At 35.8% G+C, this 16,432-nt stretch overlaps 1 protein-coding gene across 4 annotated transcripts in view; it reads left to right on the forward strand.

Moving 5' to 3' along the window:
• Nucleotides 1-16,432, forward strand: part of VPS8 (VPS8 subunit of CORVET complex) — a 233,582-nt gene that overhangs the window by 183,710 nt on the left and 33,440 nt on the right. For 3 of the 4 annotated variants that reach the window (XM_019735832.3, XM_074328952.2, XM_074328954.2), the window contains exon 45: nt 10,622-10,675. The exons of the other annotated variant lie outside the window; for it this stretch is intronic. In XM_019735832.3, the coding sequence (XP_019591391.3) occupies nt 10,622-10,675 (54 nt within the window). The remainder of the gene's footprint in view (nt 1-10,621; nt 10,676-16,432) is intronic. 4 annotated transcript variants of the gene reach the window in all.

Here is a 16,432-nt window from a genome sequence, read left to right on the forward strand (position 1 = left end):
CACATTAAACTGTCATACATTAAAAAATATATATGCATTTATATTGATAAGGATGTGAGGAGACAGACACTTTTAACTTCTACTAGTGGGAATGCATATTTGTACAAGTTCATAATCCCTTATCCAAATCCCTTTGGCCAGATATGTTTCAGAATTCAGAATTTTATTTATTTATTTATTTTAGAAAGGTAATACAGGGACTTCCATTTCTGACAGGATGCATTTGGAGTTTCTTGGAGGGGAGGTGGGGAATGGACAAAATATATTAAACAGTTCTCAAGACACTGGACCTCAAGCAGTGAAGGAGAGTGACCTCTGAGAGACAAGAAACAAATTATATAAACCCTAGGTTTGCCCCCAAATTACTGCCAGGAGAAAGTTTCCAAGCCATGGTACAAGGAGAGGAAACTGAGGAAGAGCTTATCAGTCTCTCTGAGTTGAAGAGACAGAGCTGGGACTCCAGGACAGAGTATTAGACAGGAGAGAGCCACACAGAGAGCTCCAGAGATCTGCCGAAGGCAACTTTGTGTTGAGTATTGATCCACTCTTGTGTGAAGAAACTCCTCAAGGCCAGAAAAAGAAGCACCCAAAAGGATTATAAGTAGCAGTGCCCCAAATTCACAGAGTGAGGAATAACACCAGCCTGGAAAGCTTCGTAATTCACAGGGCAGCACGGAGGGTACTAAATAAGGTCTTGACCTCAGTATTAGGGGAAAAGTAAGCCCTAAACTATCTGTTGTTCTGATCCCACCTACCAAAGCTTAAAAGCAAAACCTAAGAAGATCACATTATTTCTAAGTATTTTAACCACATCCCAGGATGAAATTCAAGAATATATTAAGGATTAGAAAAATATCTAACCCAACAAGGTAAAATTCACAATGTCTGGCATTTGATAAAAAATTACGAGGCATACAAGAAAGCAGGAAAATACAAGTCATAAAGAAGGGAAAAAATCAACTATAAGACATTCTGGAAAAGACAAAATTATGGACACAGTAAAAAGATCAGTGGTTACCAGGGGCCAGGGTGTGGAGGGAAGGATGAATAAATGGAACACAGAGGATTTTTATGGCAGTGAAAGTACTCTGTGTGGTACTGTAATGGTGAATATACGTCATTACACATTTGTCCAAACCCATACAATATACAATGCCGTGAGTGAACCCTAATGTAAACTATGGACTTTGGGTGATAATGATGTGTCAATGCAGTGTGTCATCGGTTATAACAAATTTACCCCTCTGGTGGGGGAGGCTGTACACCTGTGGGAGCATGGGATATATGTAATATCTCTGTACTTTCTTCTCAAGTTTGCTGTGAACTTAAAACTGCCTTAAAAAATAGTCTTTTAAAAACTTAGTCCATTGAAAACGGATCGAGAAATAGATTATATTATTATATTATGTTATATAATAGAGAGATTATACAATTAGTAGATAAGAACATTAAAACAGTTATTGTGACAGTTATTATCATTGCATTCCATATATTCAAGAAGCTAGAGGAAAGATTTAACATGTGAAATAGAAATATGGAAGTTATAATGACCCAATAGAACATCTAGAGATTAAAACTGCAATGTCTGAGATGAAGAACACACTGGATGGGATTATAACAGCGTCATGGACATTGCAGAAGAAACAATTTGTGAACTTGACTATGCAGCAGTAGGAACTGTCCCAAATCAAACCCAGAGAGAAAAACTGAAAAGAAATGAATAAAGCATCAGTGAACTATGAAACAACTTCAGGTAGCAAAATATATGTGTAATTGGAGTTCTAGAAGAAGTAGGGGCAAAAATAATACAGAAAAAATATTTGAAGAAATGTAATACAGAGTTCCAATTCCAGTAATGGCAGGGTAGCCTGGCTGTATTGGACAGCCCTTCTGTCAATAACAATTATAAGCTCTAGACAAAATAAGAAAAAGCATTGTCTAGAAAACAACCAGAAGCAGACAAAAACTGTAAGAAACACACACCTTAAAGAAAGGAAGCAAACTAGGGGAGCTCAACATTTAACCAGCTTTTCCCTTAGGGCTCTTCTCAGTTTGCCTAAGAGTACTGGGGAAAAAGCTTAAAAAGAAAGGAGCATGCTAAGTGTGATGAAGAAACAGAAGTCAGAGTTCAGGACTACCAAAGCAGCTATAAACTGAGGGGAAAATCTCAGAAAGAAGGGTGCCAATGAGAAGGGAACTCCTAATCTTTTTATGAGTTTCAGAATTGCACATACACAGACAATGCTGTAAGAAACCAGACAGAAAGTTGCATCCGGAGGACTAAAGAACTGAGCCGATATTTCAGTAGCTACATAGTGTTGATTTTTGAGGGCTATTCTTGTCAAATAGGGGGATTGATACACACCTCACTGAAGCTGCAGAAGGACTGTGCTTTCTGACTAAGGGCTGCCCCAAGACTAAAGGCAAAAGCAAAATAAATCCTCTAACAAAGCCAAAGCTCAAACTATCACACAATCAATGGAAGAAGGAGGAAAATATAACTTAAGAGAAAAAACATCAACAGAAGCAGACCTATGCATGAGCCATATGTTGGCATTGGCAGTCAGGGACTTTAAAATAGAAAGTACAAATATGTTAAAGGATGTAGAGGAAAAGATCAACAGAATGATTGAACATATGGGGAAATCTCAACAGATAAATGGAAACTATAAAATAAAACAGTGTAAAATCTAGAGCTGAAAATTATATCTAAAATGAAAAGTTTATTAGATTATCAGTAGCATTTTTAAGACTGAGACAAATGTTACCAGTAAATTTGAAGACAGTTCAATAGAAATAATCCTAACTGAAGCATAGAGGATTAGAGGATTGAAAATAAATGAAGAGAGGACTCAGTGACCTGTGAAACAATATCAAAAAGTCTAATATATATACATAATATACATATATATTATATATATAATATATATCTATCTGTCATTAATATATATATCTATCGTTGGGATTCCAAAAAATGAGGGGAGAGAGAAAGAGAAGTGGCCGTGGAGTGACCTAGTAATGTCTGACATTTTCCCACATTTGGTGAAAAACATCAACCCATATGTCTAAAAACTGCAAATTGCAAGCAGAATAAATACAAAGAAAACTACACCCAGATACATCATGTCATAGTCAAACTACTGAAACCAAAGATAAAGAGGAATTTTTAAAGCAGCCAAAGATAAGACAATAATAATATGGATGACTTCTCATTTTAAAAAGGAGGCGGGGAGGCCAGAAGACAATAAAATGGCATCTTTGAAGTGCTAAAAGAAAGGTAATATGAGGCATACATTGTATATCATATAGCATTCCCAGTCTAGGCCAACATCCCTTAATCAAACGCTTATGTGGGATAAATAAGGACTATAAACAGCCTCACTTCAGTTCAGGTCAGGTTTTGTTGTCAGAGGACTTTTGGTGCCAAAAATTTTTTAAAAGAAATCCTTTTGATTTCAGAGTTTTTTGGATTTCAGAATTATAGGAAAAGGGTTTGTGGATTCATCTTACTTGTCAGGAGAAAAATTGGCAATGTGTATTTTTAAACGTCTGTACCCTTAGAAGCAGGGATTTCTAAGAATCCATCCAACAGAAATAACACATGAAGAATGTGTGCTAAATGTTACATAAAGATGTTTATGACAGCATTTTTTTAAATAAACAAATTGAAAACAACCTAAATGTTTCAATAGCCTCTCAATAGTTGGTCAAATTAGTTATGGTATAGCTATACAATGAGTGGACTACTTTATAGACATGAAAAATCATGTTGAAGAATATTGATATGGTCAAATAAACATTCTCAACATATACTATGAAAAGACCACAAAATTGTGATTCCAAATGTTAGTAGTAGTTACTACTGTGTGGTTGGGTTCTGATTTGTACTTGCTTTGTTTTGCTCTTTTGTATATTCTAAATTTCCATTAGTGAACATGAATTCCTTTTGTAATTAGAAAAATCAAAGCTTGTTTTTTAAAAAAGAGCAAAGTGATAAAGAAGATATTCTTATTGTTATTAAGTTTCAGATCAGATTGCTTCTCTAAATCAGGAATCATTATCCAAGATCACTCACCAAAGTTCAGCATTATCATTAAGGCTGTAGCTTAGTTATATCAACCGTATTCCCAGATCTAAGGTCTGCACACCTGGATTTAAAGTATCTCTTTTAAACTGCACTGCCTGAGGCATTTCCAGAAGGAATCCTGTTAGATGAAAAATAAGACCTTTTCGTGAGCAATGCTGAACCATTTCTGTTGCCACTTCAAACACTTTCTAGCTTAATCTCCAGAGAACAGCTCTCTCAGATAAATTGTCCAGCACCACATCCAGTTCTTGGCTTATTTTTAAAAGTCTGCGGATTCTTTCATGAGGTCATTTTTTTTTAAGCTTAAAGAACTACTTTGCTTTGAAAATCTATTTTCTCTCTTTTCAAAAAGAGCATACCAGGAATTAAAGTTGGATCACGTTTAGCAAGCTACATCATACATCTGGAATAAATTCCACAGTATTAATATCATGGTATGTTAGAGCAAAGACTGTCAAGTCTAATTTTTGCAGAGCTGCTGAATCTGAAAGGACAGTCTGGACAGCCAGCTGTTTTGATCCTGAGCTGAGGTATGTTTTCTAAAGTTATTCTGAAAGTCAGAGGGGAAAGGCAGAAAAGCCTGTGACATGCCACAGGGGTAGGAAATGTCTTCATCATCTATACTGTCTGTAGGTTCTTAGAATTTGACTCTTAGAATTGAAAGAGGCTTGAGAACTTGATTCCAATTGCTTACCCAGTACTTACACCTCTTTTACATCAGTCTAGACAGACATTATCTAGTATCAAACTACTTGTAATAATAATTTTATTTTTCCTTGTAAACTAATAAGTTGATGTTCTGATTGCAATTAGTCTGTACTTAATATGGGCTAGAATTCATTGCTGAAACCATGTGAACTTGGAGTTTTCTTTGTGAGCAGGTTTGATAACAGCTTTACTTTCCTTAATAAATATAGGACTATTCATATTTTCTGTTTCATCTGGGATCCTTTTTTTAAAGTTATTTTTTAAGGAATGTGTCCTTGTATTGCCAAATTTATTGGCGTAAAATTGTTCATGATAGGCACTTACTCTCTTTTAAATGTCTGTAAGTAATGTTACAGTAATGTTTCATTGTTGGTAATAGTAACTTATACTCTTTTTCTTGATTAATCTACAGAGCAGCTTACTAATTTTGTAGGTATTTCCAAATGACCAACCTCGGCTTTGTTAATTTTCTCTATTTTGTTTGATTTCTATTGCATTGACTTCTGCTTATTATTTCCTTCCTCTTACTTAATTTGGTTTTACTTTGATCTTCTTCTAGCTTCTTAAATTGGAAGCTTAGGTGGTTTATTTTAAACCTGTCCTATTTTCCACTATAGCATAAGAAGATATAAATTTATTTTTAAGCACTGTTTTAGCTGTACCCTACAAATTTCTTTAAATGCTTTGTTGAGTATCATTGATATAAAATAAATAGCATGTGAAGTGTATGAATTTGACATATATACATCCATGAATCCATCACCACAATCAAGATACTGACCCTATCCATCACCGCCAAAAATTTTACTCAGTTCCTTCACTTCTGTTCCCTGGGAACCACTGATTGGCTTTTTGTCACAGTACATTAATTTGCATTTTCTAGAATTTTACACAAATGAAACCATAAAGTATGTATGCTTTGTTGGTCTGGCTTTTTGCGCTTAGCAAAATTATTTGAGATTCATCCACATTGTTGTATCAAGAGTTCATTCCTTCTTACTGTTGAGTAATGTTTCATTTTATGGATATACCATAATTTGTTTATGATTTCACCTGTTGATAGCCATCGAGACTTCTCTAGTTTCTGGCTATTATGGATAAAGCTGTTTTGAAGATTTGTGTACAAATCTCTGTATGGACAAATGCTTTCATTTATCTTGGGTAAATACCTAAGGAATGGAATGGCTGACTCATATGGAAAATGTATTTTTATCATGTTAAGAACCTGCTGATCTATTCTCCAAAGTGGTTGTACCATTTTACCCTCCTACCAACCGTATATGAAGGTTTCATTTCCTCCACATCCTCGGTGTAGTCAGTCTTTTTGGTTTCAGCGATTCTAATAGGTGTGTAGTGTTATCTCATTGCATTTTCAATTTGCATTTTGTGAATGACTAATAATGTTCAGTATCTTGTCATGTGCTCACTGGCCATCTATATATTTTCTCTGGAGAAATGTCTATTGAAGTCCTTATTTTTAAATTGAGTTGTTTTGTTGCTGAGTTTTAGACGTTCTCTCTATATTCTGGATATTAATTTCTTATCAGATATGTCATTTGCAAATATTTTCTTCCATTCTGTGAGGTACCTTTTTATTCTATTTATAATGTCCTTTGGTGCACAAAAGTTTTTAATTTTGATGAAGTTTTAATATTGTTTGTACCTTTGGTATCATACGCAAGAAATCATTGCTAAATCCAAGGTCATGAAATTTTTCTGTTTTCATCTAAGAGTTTTATAGTTTTAGCTCTTACATTTAGGACTTCCATCCATTTTTAGTTAATTTTTGTATATGATGATAAATAAGCGTTCAGCTTCATTCCTTTTGCCATGTGGATCTTCAGTTTTCCCTTCACTGTTTGTTGAAAAGACTATCCTTTCCCCCATTAAGTGGTCTCGATACCTTTGTTGAAAATCATTTCACCATATATGTGATAAATCCCACTTGATCGTGATATATAGTCCTTTTATTTTTTGTATTTTTCAATTACAGTTGACATACAATATTATATTAGTTTCAAGTATACAGTGTAGTGATTAGACATTTATATAACTTATGAAGTGACCACCCCAATAAACCTAGTGCCCATCTGATACCATACATAGTTATTACAATATATTGACTATATTTCCTGTGCTGTATTTTATTTACATCCCTGTGACTGTTTTTATAACTGGCGATTTGTACTTCTTAATCCCTTTTCCTGTGCTGTTGTTGAATTTGGTTTGCTGGTCTCTAGTCTATTCCATTTGGTCTGTATATCTGTCTTTATGCCAGTAGCTCACTATTTTGATTACTGTAACTTTATAGTAAGTTTAGAAATCAGGAAATATGAGACCCCCAACTTTGCTCTTTTTCAAGATTGTTTTGGCTACTCAGGTCCCTTAAGATTTCATACAAATTTCAGGATGGATTTTTTTTCTTTTTTACCTCTGAAAAAAATGCCATTGGGATTTTGTTAGGGATTGTATTGGACCTATAGATTGCTTTGTGTAGTATGGACATTTTAACTATATTAAATCTTCCAATCCATGGACATGGACTGTTTTTTTTATTTATCTTTGTTTTCTTTAATTTCTTTGAGCAAAATTTTGTAGTTTCAGTGTACAAGTCTGTTGCTTCCTTGGTTAGGTTTTTCCTATTTTATTCCTTTTGATGCTCTGGTAAGTGGAATTGTTTTCTTAATTTCCTTTTCAGATTGTTCATTGTTAGTATATAAAAACACAAAGTGATTTTTATGTGTTGATTTTGTATCCTGCTACTTTGCTTAATTTGTTTATTAGTTCTAACAGCATTTTGGTATTTTTGGAATGTAAATTTAGAGTTTTCTACAAATAAGATCATGTCATCTGCAAACAAATAATTTTACTTTTTCTTTTATAATTTGAATGCCTTTTATCCTTTTTGCCTAGGCTAGGACTTCCAGTACTATGTTGAATAGATGTGGTGAGAGCAGGCATCCTTGTCTTATTTCTGATCTTAGAGGAAAAGCTGTTAATCTTATACCACTAAATATGATGTTAGCTGTGCTTTTTTTTACGTATATAGCCTTTGTTATGTTCAGATAGTTTCCTTCTAATCCTACTTTGTTGAGTGTTTTTTGTTTGTTTGTTTTATCATGAATAGTATTGAATTTTGCCAAATGATTTTTCTATATCATAGTTTTTTCTTTAATTTTGTTAATGTGGTATATCACATTTATTGATTTATGTATGTTCAACTTTCCTTGTATCTCAGGGATGCATTCCACTTGATTATAATGTATGATCTTTTTAATTTGCTGTTGAATTCAGTTTGCTAGTATTTTGTTGAGGATTTTCCATCTTGTGTTCACTAATTATATTGGCCTATGGTTTTCTTTTCTTGTAGTGTCCTTCCTGGCTTTGGGATCAGGGTAATGATGACCACCTAACATAGTTTGGAAATGTTCCCTTCTCTTCATTTTTTGAAAGAGTTGGAGAAGGGTTGGTATTAGTTCTTTAAATGTTTGGTAGAATTCATCAATGAAACTACGTGGTCTTGGGCTTTTTTGTTGTTGTTGGGAGGATTTTGATTACTGATTCAGTTTCCTAACTAGTTATTAGCCTTTTCAGATTTTGTTTCTTGATGATTCAGTCTTGGTATAGGTTGTGTGTTTCTTGGATCTAATATCCTTTTGATTTCTTCTTTGATCCATGAGTTTTTTGGAAGTATGTTACTTAGTTCCTAAATATTTGGGAATTTTTCCAGAGATCTTTGTATTATTGATATCTAATTTATTTCTGTTGTGGTCAGAGAACATTCTTTGTATGATTTGAATTCTTTTAAATTTATCGAGAATTATTTTATTGCCAGAAAATGGTCTATGTTGGTAAATGGTCAGTGTGTACTTGAAGAGAATATGTATTCTGCTTTTATTGGTGGTAGTGTTATGGAAATGTCCATTTGATCAAGATAGTTGTGTTAAGTCTTCTATATCTTTAAAAAATATTTTAATTGAGTTATAATTGACATATAATATTGTGTAGTTTTAGGTGTACGGTATGTTGATTTGATACATTTATATATTGCAATATGATTACTACAGTAGCATAGCTAACACCTTTATCATGTCACATAATGATCACTTCTTTTTTGTGTTGAGAACAGTTAAAATCTAGTCTCTTAGCAACTTTGAAGTTTATAATACAGTATGTTGACTCTAATCACCAAGTTGAACCTTAGGTCTCCAGAACTCATTTATCTACTAGTTGCAAATTTGTACCCTTAAACAGTATCTCCCCAACTTCCCCATCTCCCAGCCCCTGATAACCATCATTCTAGTCTCTGTTTTTATGAGTTAAGCCTTTCTAGATTCAACATATTAGTAATATATAGTATTTATCTTTCTCTGTCTGATTTATCTCATTTAGCATAATGGCCTCAAGGTCCATCCATGTTGTTGCAAATAGCAGGATTTTCTTTCTTTTTATTGCTGTATAATATTCCATTTTGTATATATAAGACCCACATCTTCTTTATCCATTTATCCATCGGTGAACACTTAGGTTGTTTATATATCTTGGCTATTGTGAATAATGCTGCACTAAACATGGTGTGCTGATATCTCTTCAAGATACTGACTTCTAGTCCTTTGGCTATATACCCAGGAGTGGGATTGCTGGATCATATTCAATTTTTAATTTTTTGAGGAACCTCCATACAGTTTTCATAATGGCTGTACCTAAATTTACATTCCCACTGACACATCCCTTTTCCCAACATATTCCCTTTTCTCCACATGCTCACCAACATTTGATATCTCGTCTTTTTTTTTTAATAAAAATCATCCTAACAGGTGTGAGGTGATATCTCATTGTGGTTTTAATTTGCCTTTTCCTAATGATGAGTTGAGCATCTTTCCTATACCTGTTGGCCTTTTGTATGTCTTTGGGACAATGTCTGTTCAAGACCTTTGTCCACTTTTAAATTGGGTACATCCTTTCTAATTATCTGCCTACTTGTTCTCTCATTTATTGAGAGAGAGGTATGGAAATCTCTGACTATATCATCTATTTCTCCTTGCACTTCTCTCAGTTTTTGTATTACATACTTTTAAGCTATTAGATGCATAGATGTTTAGGATTGTTACATCCTCCCGATGAACTGACTCCTTTATGATTATGAAATGATCTTCTTTCTCCCTGGTAATAATCTTTGCTCTAAAATCTAGTGCTGTGATGGCATATCTTTCCAGTCTTTTTGCTTTTAAAGTATTTGTGCCTTTAAAGTATGTTTTGTACAGGCAGCATGTGGTTGGAGTTCACTCATTTATCTAATGTGACAATCTCTTTCAACTCTTCAAATATTTGAAGATCTTCCTGCACCATCAGTCTTCTCTTCCTTGGGCTAAATATCCTTTTATTATGGTTTGGCTGATACTTTATCTAAATCCTTCACTATTATTATCAAACTTTTGTTTTGCTTAAAAGGGATATTACATCACAAAGCATACTTGGATTTGGACTTTGCAAGAAATTTTGACAATTGCATTGACAGTTGTGTCAGTTGATTAACATTGTCAACAAAAATGTGTATCTATTTGTTTCCTCACCATTTGGTTAAAACCAACTTAGACCATCTGTTCTACTTTTCTTATCCTAATCATATTTTTAGCTTGGCTGACTACTGACTTTTTGATCTCCAGAAAAATTTCAAAGGGACTTAACAGCAAATCTATTAATTATTCCTCTGAAAATATCTGTTTTATTTCAGTTATACTGACTCGAGTTGACTTATTTTTTTGAGTGTTGGCCAAATAAAACTAGACTATAAGAGGATATTAAAATGTTTGCCTTTTTTCGCAGGTAAAAATGTCCCCAGCCTGTCATTCATCCAAAGGAGATCCTGCTGTTAAGAAAGTGAGTTTTGAAGACAAAAAACAACTTCCTCCTTCTGTGTGTTTATTCTCCTCTGTTTAACAATTTTCCTAAAATAACAGTGATTTTTAAAAAAAATTAGTTTCAGGTGTACAAAACAATGTAATAGACATTTATCATTTATATCCCTCACACAGATAATTCCCCTCCCCCCATCTACTACCCCTCTGACATCACATACAGCCATTATATTTCCACTGTCTCTATTCCTAATGCTGTAGTCCGCTTCTTGTAGATATATATATATATATATATATATATATATATATATATATATATATATATAAAATTGTAGTTGGCATTCATTATTGTTCAGCTTCAGCTCCAGGTGTACAGTGCAGTGATCAGGCATCTACATCATCCCTGATGGGTCTCCCTAATGAGACACGTGTCCATCAGATACCCTACAAAATCTTTACAACATTATTGATTACATTCCCCAAATTGACGTTCATATCCTCATGACAATCTTGTGGTTACCGATTGTGCTTTCTAACCCCCTCACTTTCCTCCTTATCCCCACCCCCCTCCCATCTAGCAACCCTCAGTTTTTCCTCTATGTCTCTGAGACTGTTTCTAATTAGTTTATTCATTTATTATTTTCTTTAAATTCCATATATAAGTGAGATCAATGGTATTTGTCTTTCTCTGTCTGACTTATTTCACTTAGCATAATGTTCTCTAGGTTCATCCATATTGTTGCAAATGGTAAGATTTCATTCTTCTTTTAGACTGCATAATACTCCATTGTATAAATGTACCACAGTTTCTTAATCCAGTCGTCTACCAATGAACATTTCGGTTGTTTCCATGTCTTGGCTATTGTGTATAGTGCTGCAATAAACATAGGGGTGCATAAATTTTTTCAAATTAGAGTTTTGGATTTCTCTGGATAGATACCTAGGAGTGGAATTGCTGGGTCATAAGGTAGTTCCATTTTTAGTTTTTTGAGATACCTCCATACTGTTTTCCATAGTGGCTGCACCAATCTGCAATCCCACCAACAGTGCACAAGGGTTCCCTTTTCTCCACATCCTTGCCAGCACTTGTTGTTTGTTGATTTATTGATGATAGCCATTTTGACTGGGGTGAGGTGGTATCTCATTGTGGTTTTTATTTGCATTTCTCTGATGGTTAGTGAGGTTGAGCATTTTTTCATATGTCTGTTTGTCATCTGTATGTCCTCTTTAGAAAAATGTCTCTTCATTTTCCTCTGCCCATTTTTTAATTGGGTTGTTTGTTTTTTTGGAGTTGAGTGAGTTTTTTATAAAGTTTGGATATTAACCCCTTATCAGATATATCTCCCATTTAGTAGGATCCCTTTTTGTTTTATTGATGGTTTCATTGCTGTGAAAAAACTTTTTAGTTTGATGTAATCCCACATGTTTATTTTTTCTCTTACTTCCCTTGCCTGAGAGGATATATCAGTAAAAATGTTACTCCAGGTAATGTCTGTAAAGTTTCTTCCTATGTTTTCTTCTAGGAGTTTTATGGTTTCAGATCTTACATTTAAGTCTTTAATCCATTTTGAATTCATTCTTGTATATGGTGTAAGGACGTGGTCCAGCTTCATTTTTTTGCATGTGTCTGTCCAGGTTTCCCAGCACCATTTATTGGATAGACTGTCTTTACCCCACTCTAAATTCTTGCTTCCATTGTCATAGATTAAATGACCATATAAGCAAGGATTTATTTTTGGGCTTTGTATTCTGTTCCATTGATCTATGTGTCTGTTTTTATGCCAGTACCATGCTGTTTTGATTACTGTACCCTTGTAGTATAATTTGATGTCAGGTATCATGATACCTCCCAGTTTGTTCTTATTTCTCAAGATTGCCAAGGCTATCTGCGGTCATTTATGGTTCCATACAAATTTTAAGATATGTTCTATTTCTGTGAAAAATATCCTTGGTAGTTTGACAGGAATTGTGTTGAATCTGTATATTGCCTTAGGCAGTATGGACATTTTAACGATATTAATTCTTCCTATCCATGAGCATGGTATGTGTTTCCATCTATTTGTATCTTGAATTTCTCTCTTCAGTGTCTTATAATTTTCTGAGTACAGATCTTTTACTTCTTTGGTTAAATTTATTCCTAAGTATAAAATAACAGTGATTTTTAATCATCTTAATGCCGTCAAAGATTGTTTCTGATTGGTTGGCCTAATGAGGTATCAACAGGACTCCTTGTCTCTTCCAGAGAAGCTAAGTGAGGGTTTGGGCCTAGCATCGGTCTCCCGGCAAGCAGAGACTTATTATTGTTCTGGAATTCCCATTCTCTGTACCAGGTATGCATCCTGGTATCAGTCAGTGGTTGCTGAGGAAATGTACTCTAAGGAGGAGCTATACAGATAGCTGTACCTAAAGAAAACTGGCCTGAGATACTAACATTTCAGCACATACCACACAAAGTTCTCAGTGAGTATTTGTGGGATAGACCTTCAGTCCCTGAGTGTAAACTGTGTGGCACAGATAGGGTGTGAGTCTCTCCACTAAGCAATCCTCAGATGATGTCTCCAGAACCACTGAAATCCTTTTCTTTATTCAGCTGCAGCAGCACAGTTGGAACGTGCTAAACAGATTGACATTTTTGTTGTTTTCTTTTACCATTTCTATTTCTCTGATAGTTGACGTGTCCCTGGATGTAGGTTTTCTTTCCTTGTCCTTTTTTACAACTTCAGTGAGCATTCATGTCACCAAAGGATTGTAGGACAAAAATAACAACTTGCTGGCTCTGTTGACTAACAGCAGGTTTTACCTTCAAAACTGTGTGCCAAAAATGGGTTCCCTTTCTCTGCCTTCAGAATCCCCTGAGACGTTTTCAAAAGAAAGAAAAAAAAAGCAAAACCAGAATACGATGTCTGAAAAGCCCTATAACAAGCTGCACATGAAAATCTTTTTCACTTTTGTCCAGACAGCCGGGGCAGGCAGGGCTGAGGTGATGGCTGTTGCTGCTCAGAACTGTCATGGTAGCATGAAGAGCTGGAAAGGGCTTAAGTAATTTAGTCTCACTCAGTAAACAAAAGAGGAAATTGGAATCCAGAAGGACATTTTACCCCCACAAGCTCCCCAATGAGACACACTTCTAAAGTACAGGTTAAAAACACGTGCTTTGGACTCAACCAGACTTCAGTTCAAAAACTGACTCTTCCACTTATTTATCTGAATGACCTTGAATAAGTCAGCCTCCTTGCTTCCTCCTCTGTAAAATGATGGTGCTACCTCAGAACTGTCCTGGAGATTAAGTGAGATACAATTTGAGTGCCCAACATTGTGTTTGACACATGCTATCAATTATTGACATATAATCCGTAAGTAATCAGCTGTTGTTGAAACTAGTATTAAAACACGTCTGCAAGCTCCTAATGCGATGTCCTTTCACTGTATTATGCTACTTATATATTATTGTCCATTCAGCAAGTATTTCTTTATACTAGACACTGAGCTCAGAAACAGACTACAGAGATGGGAAACACAATCTTTGTTCTCGAGGACCTCTGTATTGAGTGGGACAGGTAAACTGGCAGTGACCATACCACTTGGAAGGTACACAGGTGCGAGAGTGTGGAGAAGAGGCCCTGCTTTGAAATGACTAAGCTAAGTTAGTGCTGTGCTGATGTGCTTTCTGGTGAAGAGCCCAATGAATTAATCTGCTCCCTCACAACCTTGTAACCACATTGTAATGATAGCAAATCCTACCGTACTTATAGGCATTTACTGAATACATATTCGTTTGAAATAGGTTCGTGCAACCTGTTTTGAAACTTCGTAATGTCCCAGCTGTCTGTCATTTTAGGTGTCTGACCACTAGCAGAGATGTGGCAATGTTCCAGAAACAGGATTCTGTTGTTCTTGTAATCAGCATCAGACACAGAGAAACTTCCTAAGCTAATGACTGGACACAGGTAGACCCAGGTAGTATTCCTAAGTAATCAGGTGGAGACTTACTCCCTCTCCATGCAAGAGTTGGGACTGTCTCTAAATTATTTTATCCAGTCTCTGTATCTGGAGACCTTTTATTTTGGCAGTGAGGTCAATTCCTAATATTTACCATTCTGATTAACAAGCCATTAATTTCACCAATAGAAAAATGTCTGCTATTTTTTTGAGCTAATAAGCAAAGTGTTGGTCAGTATATGAACAGCTAAAGGGCTTTCAATAGCTGCATTTGCGAGTTCACGATAGCTGGCAATCTCTAAACTATGGATTCTTGGTTAAGGTCACTGACCATCCGTGAGTAGGAGCCTAAACTATATAGCACATACTTAATACCATATGTTTATAGTGTCTAGAATAACTTTAAAATATATATCATAACAGGTGATTCTCCCAGACTAAAAAGTCAGGGAAAGCTTGCCAAGGGAGGTAAAGCTTGATCTAGCCTTGAAATACAAGGGAAAAGGTACTCAGGCAGACACGGGTGAGTCAGCCCCTTTCAGGAAATGGCGGCGGTTCTGTATGGCTTAAATATAGAGCATGCAAAGGCCTGGGGAAATAAATGGGAGTCCAGATCACAAAGAACCCCAGTCTGTGACGCTGGCTTTTTATCTTGAGGATAAGGGTTTCTGTCAAAGGTGACAGTAGAGGTAAAAAGACCAAGTAGAAGAACAGAACAGTTATCCAGGCAAGAAAAAATATCCCAAACCTATGTTGTGTTAATGGAATGAAGAGATGAGGTAATAAATTCATCTCAGTTACTTTTTTTCCTCAAAACCCTTTCTGACACCCTAAGTCTGAGTATCTTTTTCAAGTCCTGAACTAGTCCCTCCCAACATACTTACCTGCCTCTTTACTTATGTGTGTCCCCCATTAGACTGTGTACCTCGTGAGGGCAGGAGCCACATGAGTCTTGCTTGCTTGTTCACTTGTACAACAGAGCAGTCACTCAGTAGTTGTTGAGTGAATGAGAGGGAGACGCAAGAGAGTCCATAGGACCTCATGTTGTTCATGGGAAGTGAGGGGAAGAGGAAGTTTCGGGCCTGGGTAGAGAATGAACAAATGACGCAGCATTGCTGTCCCAGGCCTGTATCCCAGCATGGTCGGCTCTTACTGTTCGAGCTCTATCAGCAATAGTCTGAGTGAGATCAACGTGAAACTCGTCACCTCACTGTTACTTCCCCCGCTGGGTGTGTATTGGTGTGCGTGTGAGTTTGGGTGTGCATATTTATCTATACATGTACATCTACGTCTACATTCTGGTGACCACCCTAGAGCTGCAGTCTCTCTCCCCAAAGCGGTACTGACAGATGGAAGCACCAGCAGTGTCTGCTGAGCAGTGTGACTGCCAACATGACATGTGTAAGAAACACAAAGGAGCAGTAGTGTTCTTCATTTGAGCCAACAATTCTTTGTTGACCATTAACTGAAAAAAATGTTTGGGGACTCTGCTATCACTATTGGCCCAGCCAGGAGCTGGATTCAAGTGCTGAGGAAACAGAAGCCATGTTCCGTCGGGCTCTGCTTAACTTCTCGGGATAGGTGTCTCGTGTAGGAGTCACTCTTCTGCTCTGCTGCCACGTGTCAGAATCTGGCAGATTCTGTGAGCGTGTACACATAACATCTTTTTGCAACACCAGCATTTTGCATTTTGGATATTCTTTTAGAAAGCTCTGGATTATAAATATCATATATAACCACATAAAATTTGTGTATAATATTTATCTTACGTATATAAAATTTCTTCTTAATGTGCTCTAACTGGTAGCTTCAGTAAAGGTGGAAGATACACATGCTTGCC

This window comes from Rhinolophus sinicus, chromosome 17 (assembly GCF_057876585.1).
Source record: "Rhinolophus sinicus isolate RSI-liver-muscle chromosome 17, RSI-T2T, whole genome shotgun sequence".
Lineage (NCBI taxonomy): Eukaryota > Metazoa > Chordata > Mammalia > Chiroptera > Rhinolophidae > Rhinolophus > Rhinolophus sinicus.